Raw genomic sequence first — 6,325 nt, 5'->3', positions numbered from 1 at the left:
GAGCTCTTCTGCACAAACATGGGCCTTTTGGCCCCTTAAAGATTCACAGTCTCGAAACCAGCTGAGAGAGTTCTACTCTGTGTGATAAGGTCCATATGTTAGAATCCGCTGGATGGCAGCGAGCTTGATTGTCTGCAGACCCCTGGCGCCCTCTACGTGCGATCGAGAAGAATTGCATCATAAGGTATTCTTGGCTGGGATCTCAGTGGAAGATCACCAGGCCTTTCTTCCACAGTACTGCTGGGTAGTTTCAAACCGCCAACCTTGAGGTTGGGAGTCTAGTGCAAACTGCACCCTCCGGGGGCCTTACACGGAGTCGCTGTGAGCCTGCAATCCAGAAACTGGGGCAATGGATTGATTTTTTTTCTTTTAAACTCCCTGCAGCTTGCCCTGGATCAGCATCGACTCCGCTCCTCCTGCGTGCACCTGTTTGGACACCTCCGGACTCCCCCCACCCAGCCTGGTCCTCCTGAGCCTGGTTCTGGGAGGAGGTCTTTGTGGGGTGCTGGGCCCGCCCACCACTCTTCCTCCCTCTTCCCTGTCTCCCTTTCTTCCAATCTGCGCTCCAACCCCTTCCTTTCCCAGGGCTGTCTGGCTCGCAGCAGCCGCCCTCCCCCAGCAGGAAGCGGGTTTCCGGGGTCTGGGAAAAGCATTCCGGGTTGTGAGAGGGGCCGAGCCCCTCGGGGACCTTGGTGGAGGGGGCAGGGAGGCTGGCCCAGCGGTCGTGAAGGGAAAGAAAGGGCCCTGGGCCACAGGACAGCGGGATTGGTTGGCAAGGCCAGAGGACGCTTTGGACCCACCCTCCAGTTGCTAAGGCCCAGCCTATCAGCGCCCGGAAGGACTGGGTTGCAAGGTGGTTGGGGTGGGGACCGGGCAGGTGTGCGTGTTCGGAGAGGGAGTAGTAAGGTGGACTTGTGTGCGTAGGGGGAGGCCCCCCAGGACTTCCACGGGGCTTCCCACTCCTGGCCGCCGGGTTCTTCGGCGGTGGTTTGCAGACACACGTCGTCCTCAGGCCTCGGGGCTGCAGCCCCTCCCTCCAGCGCGCTTCGCCCCCACCCTTCGGCGCGTCCCCGCCCGCCGCTCCTCCGGGTCCAGGGAGAGCGCGCGCCCGGACCTTCCTCGCGCGCGCCCGGCTCTTCTCCCGCGGCCCAGGGGCGGGGCCCGCCTGCTCCCCCGCGCGGCGGCCTCGGCCGCCCCCGCCCCTCGCCCTCCCGCAGGGCGGCCACTGCGCCCGCGTCGCCCCGGCCCGGGCGTCCGGCGTGGGAGCGGCGGGCGGCGGGAGCCGGAGGTGAGGGTGGTGGCACAGGTGGCGGGCCGCGCGCGGGCTCGGCTGTGCGGGGAGGGGGCGGTTGGGACGCGGCTCTTTGTCTCCGGAGCCGGTTCGCGGGCAGCAGGCGCCGCTCCTGCTCCTGGCAGGTGCCGGGGTCCCTCGAGAAGGCCGAGAAGGACGTCCTGGGCCCCCTCCGCTCTCCGACAGTCCTTAGCGGCTCCTTTGCCCCCGAGGCTAGTCGTCTAGGTGCCGAAGGGGGCGAGGGGTGGGTGCATGGAAGGGAGCGGTGGGTGGGCCAAGGCCGGCCAGGCTTCTAGCATTTGGTTAAGGTGGTGGGCGTGGGGCCTGGGGACAAACAGCTTAGCAGCGGGGCTGGTGGGTGGGTCGGATGGAGGGACCCGCTGGGCTGGTGGGTGGGTATGATGGAGGGACCCGCTGGGCTGGTGGATGGGTATGATGGAGGGACCCGCTGGCGGCGAAGGCTGAGTCTCTGACGCCTGTGAATGGCGATGCTGAGCTGAAGACAGCGCTCGCGGGCTCTGGTCCCGGCCCGCCGCGTTGCGCGCGGTGCAGGACCTGGGATGCTGACGGGTCTGCTCATTAGGTGCAGGATGGACAAGAGGGACAAGTCCAAGGCTGGGGCCACCGCCCGGACGCCGGCTTCCCGACCTCCCGGCCTCCCGACCCCCAGGCCCCCAGGGTCTCCGCGACCTCCTCCACCAGTGACCGCCGCGGCCCTCCGCGTTCTCGGAGCAGCGGGGCGCAGGCCTCAGGCGGAGCGAGTCGGGGGCATGGCGGGAACCACTCTTTCTGAGGCCGCTGGCCGCGTGGGACCGGCGCGGAGTGCGGGGGCAGGCCCCCGGAGTCTAGGTATCCCGGCTTCCTTACCCACTCCATCTTCCCCACTTTCTTCCAAGACACCAACTCCCCCCGCCCCGCCCCCCACGTCCTTTTAGGGTACCGCTGACTCGGCCTCTCCCCGCAGCCTCCAGGCCCCCAGCAGCTGCGAGAGCAGAACGGGCCCCCACCAAGGCTCCTGGCCCTGGCTCCATCTCCAGCCCTGCACGTGCCAGCGGGGCTGCCAGGTGACAACTGCCCTCCCCCAAGCTGCCTCTTTAATTTTATACCGGAGCTCCTTTGGACAATTGGGTGAACTTCATGATTAGTCCACAGAAATGGTCAATGCCCCCTTTCACGGATGGGAAAATGGAGCAAGGGTTGTGTTCTGAGCTCCGCCCCTCCTGTCCCCAGGCCAGGGCCTCCAAGCCAGAAGGGACCCCAACCCTCAGCTGGGGAGCCTGTAGCCAGAGCAAAAGCTCTGGAAGCACCCAGAAGGAGCACCCTGAGCGCCGGGTCACGGAGAGGTATGTACCCTGTGGAGGAGCGGGGTTCCTGGGCAGCGAGGGGGGCACCAGCGGTGACCCCTTGGCCTTCTGCTTTGTCTCCAGACACTTCCGGGCCCACTCCCGGTGCTTCCTCTCCGGCCATCGCCCGTCGGTCCCGGGTGCCTGAGGCCGAGGTGGGACTCCCCCGGGCAGCTATGAGTGTCAGGCAAAGGCTCCCGACCGAGGTCCCCGCAAGAAGGTCCGTGAGCAACGCCTCGGAGCTGAGCCCCGCCACTAAGAGGCGGCCCAGTGCAGGCGGGGGCCTCCAGAGACCTGTCACACGTCCACTGAGCTCCAGTGCCACCCCGGGGCCCCCTTCAGCCAGCTCCGGGCCTTCCCCGAGAGGGATGCCCGCCCCCCAGGCCCATCCCTCTCAACCCAAATCAAAAGGACCCCAGGCTCTGCGCCCTTCGCTGGCCACACCCCTAAGGAAAGCCACGGCCCCTGGGCGGAGCCAGTCTTCTTCGCTCACCTCCAGTTTCAGGGGCCCGAGCAGCGCACGGCTGGCACAGACTCCCCAGGTCACTGGCTCCCCCTTGCCAGCCACACCCCCTCCTTCACCCGCCATGCCCCCTCAGTCCTCGCTCCCAGTTCAGGCCCTGTCATCCCCACAGACCACATCATCTCCCCTTAGCCTTACCAAGCTTAGGAACACGCCTCCTCCACCAGGGCAGCCTTCAGCTACACTCCCTCCCCCAGCCCCTCCCGCTCCATCAGTCACGCCCCCTGTGCAGGCTCCACCCACTTTCCAGGATGCCACCTCTCCCCAGGCCACGTCCACTTCGGAGGCTCCATTCTTCCCACCAGTTTCAAGCCCTCTGCAATCTATGGCCCAGCCTTCACTCTTGGTGCCCGCTCGTCCCTCCCCTTTGGCCACACCTCCTTTGACACCTCTGGGAACAGCCACGCCTCCTCCACTGGCTCCCCTTTCTCAGTCTCCGAGGAACCCGCCCTCTCCTCTAGCCACACCCTCCCTCCAAGCTTTTTCATCTTTGACCCAGTTCTCTACACAGTCCTTGCCTTCACTGTCTCCATCTTCTCAGACCACGCCCCCAATGCAAGACTGTCCTGTGCAGGCCTTTCGGCGGGATCTTCCTCCCGTGGACACACCCCTTCTAGAGGCTCCGCCTTTTCACGCTTCACAGCCTCTGCTAGAACCTCCCTCTCCGCTGGCTACGCCCCCCCCACAAGCCACTCCCTCCACTTTGGCTGCTCATCTGAAGACCCCATCATCTCTGATCTCAGGGTCTCGGCAGGCCCCTCCCTCTCCCCCAGCCTCACCTCTGCAGGTCCCTCCTTCACCCCTGCAACAGGCTCTGTCCTCTCTCCCAGCCTCCCCTCCTCTGCAAGCCCCTCCTCCCCCAGTCTCACCCCCTCTGCAAGCCCCTCCCTCTCCCACCACCTCTCCACTTCTGCAGGTCCCTCCCTCTCCCCCAGCCTCACCTCTGCAGGTCCCTCCTTCACCCCTGCAACAGGCTCTGTCCTCTCCCCCAGCCTCCCCTCCTCTGCAAGCCCCTCCTCCCCCAGTCTCACCCCCTCTGCAAGCCCCTCCCTCTCCCACCACCTCTCCACTTCTGCAGGTCCCTCCCTCTCCCCCAGCCTCACCTCTGCAGGTCCCTCCTTCACCCCTGCAACAGGCTCTGTCCTCTCCCCCAGCCTCCCCTCCTCTGCAAGCCCCTCCTCCCCCAGTCTCACCCCCTCTGCAAGCCCCTCCCTCTCCCACCACCTCTCCACTTCTGCAGGTCCCTCCCTCTCCCCCAGCCTCACCTCTGCAGGTCCCTCCTTCACCCCTGCAACAGGCTCTGTCCTCTCCCCCAGCCTCCCCTCCTCTGCAGGCCCCTCCCTCTCCTCCAATCTCACCCCCTCTGCAGGCCCCTCCCTCTCCCCCAGCCTCACTCCCTCTGCAGGCTCCTCCTTCTCCCCCAGCCTCACCCCCTCTGCAGGCCCCTCCCTCTCCTCCAATCTCACCCCCTCTGCAGGTCCCTCCCTCTCCCCCAGCCTCACCCCCTCTGCAGGCCCCTCCCTCTCCCCCAGCCTCACCCCCTCTGCAGGCCCCTCCCTCTCCCCCAGCCTCACCCCCTCTGCAGGCCCCTCCCTCTCCCCCAGCCTCACCCCCTCTGCAGGCCCCTCCCTCTCCCCCAGCCTCACCCCCTCTGCACACCCCTCCCTCTCCCCCAGCCTCTCCCCTTCTACAGGTCCCTCCCTCTCCCTCAGCCTTTTCCCCTCTCCAGGCCCTTCCCCCAGCCTCACTCCCTCTGCAGGCTCCTCCTTCTCCCCCAATCTCACCTCCTCAGCAGGCCCCTCCCTCTCCATCAGCCTCACCCCTTCTGCAGGCCCCTCCATCTCCCCCAGCCTCACCCTCTCTGCAGGCCCCTCCCTCTCCCCCAGCCTCACCTCCTCTGCAGGCTCCTCCCGCTCCCCCAGCTTCACCCCTTCTGCAAGTCCCTCCCTCTCCCCCAGCCTCTCCTCCTCTCCAGGCCCCTCCTTCGCCCCCAGCCTCACCTCCTTTACTGGCCCTGCGCCGTCCCCCGACCCCGGGTCCCGATACTCCGAACCCCGGCCCACGGCTGACCCTGGCGCTGACCCCAGCACCACCGCCACCGCCCTCGCGCAGCCCGTCCAGCACGCTGAGTGGTCCAGACTTGGCAGGCCACAGCAGCAGTGCCACCAGCACACCCGAGGAGCTGCGAGGCTACGACAGTGGGCCCGAGGGCAGCGCTGCGGTCTCTCCGCCCGCTGACGCGGAGCTGGCCGCCTGTCACCCGGCCGCTTGGAGCCGAGGCCCAGCAGCACCACTGGCTGGCCGCTGTGCCCCAGGTGAGCGACCGGGCCTGGCCACCACTGGGCTGTGGGCGGGGTTCGGGGCGGGAGTTGGAAGTGGGCCCTGGAACACAGGGGCGTGGCTCTCCCGGCCTTGGGCTCAGCGGACGTCCCTTCCCGCAGGAGCGCCCCTGCAGTGGCCACCTGCTGCAGGGCCTGGCTCCACCGACGGGTTGTGCACCATCTACGAGGCTGAAGGACCTGAGACGGCACCCCCAGTCCCAGGCTCTCTGGATCCGGGTGCGGGCGCGGGTGGTGGGAAGGCTGCGGCCGCGGCCGCCGCTGCAGTGGTGACTGGGGTTGCCCCGCGGGGCCCGAAGCCAGCGCGCCTGGGCGAGCTACCGCTGGGGGCTCTGCAGGCGAGCGTGGTGCAGCACCTTCTGAGCCGGACGCTGCTGCTGGCGGCGACTGAGGGGGCGACGGGTGGTGGAGGCAGGGACTCAGGAGCCGCAGGCGGGGGCAGCGGCGCGGGAGGCGCCCGGGCTGCTCTCAGCGATGCCGAACTGGGCCGCTGGGCCGAGCTGCTGTCTCCACTGGACGAGTCCCGGGCCAGCATCACCTCTGTCACCAGCTTCTCCCCGGACGACGTGGCCTCCCCGCAGGGTGATTGGACGGTGGTGGAAGTGGAGACCTTCCACTGAGCCGGACCCTGACCCCGCCTCCTATGCCCAACCTGCCTTAGGGCCCGCCCTAGCCACCCCTCTTAAGACGTAGACCCCTCCTTCAGCCCATTGCACTCAGCCTTTTTGATCCGGGTCTGTTGGCCCAGGTTCACCCCTCTCGCTCCGCCTCCTTCACCTAGGACACGTCCCGCTCCCTGGAACCCCCCTCTGTGCCCGGTGTATTGCTC

At 67.4% G+C, this 6,325-nt stretch overlaps 1 protein-coding gene across 1 annotated transcript; it reads left to right on the top strand.

Moving 5' to 3' along the window:
- The first annotated feature begins 1,881 nt into the window (after window positions 1–1,881).
- Window positions 1,882–6,116, top strand: PRR36 (proline rich 36). The gene is made up of 6 exons (XM_075541943.1): window positions 1,882–2,140; window positions 2,256–2,355; window positions 2,522–2,634; window positions 2,719–3,251; window positions 4,431–5,472; window positions 5,599–6,116. The coding sequence occupies exons 1-6, from the start codon at window positions 1,882–1,884 to the stop codon at window positions 6,114–6,116; spliced, it is 2,565 nt and encodes an 854-aa protein (XP_075398058.1).
- Window positions 6,117–6,325: the final 209 nt, after the last annotated feature.

Source organism: Tenrec ecaudatus, chromosome 1 (genome assembly GCF_050624435.1).
Source record: "Tenrec ecaudatus isolate mTenEca1 chromosome 1, mTenEca1.hap1, whole genome shotgun sequence".
NCBI lineage: Eukaryota > Metazoa > Chordata > Mammalia > Afrosoricida > Tenrecidae > Tenrec > Tenrec ecaudatus.
This window is presented reverse-complemented; position numbering and strand designations above follow the sequence as displayed.

What these genes read in the sequence shown, in the direction of transcription:
- PRR36 (XM_075541943.1), top strand. Translation starts at nt 1,882, where the DNA reads ATGGACAAGAGGGACAAGTCCAAGGCTGGGGCCACCGCCCGGACGCCG. An exon ending in GGCAGGCCCCCGGAGTCTAG is followed by an intron (nt 2,141 to 2,255) that starts GTATCCCGGCTT and finishes CTCTCCCCGCAG; the next exon opens with CCTCCAGGCCCCCAGCAGCT. An exon ending in AGTCCTCGCTCCCAGTTCAG is followed by an intron (nt 3,252 to 4,430) that starts GCCCTGTCATCC and finishes TCACCTCTGCAG; the next exon opens with GTCCCTCCTTCACCCCTGCA.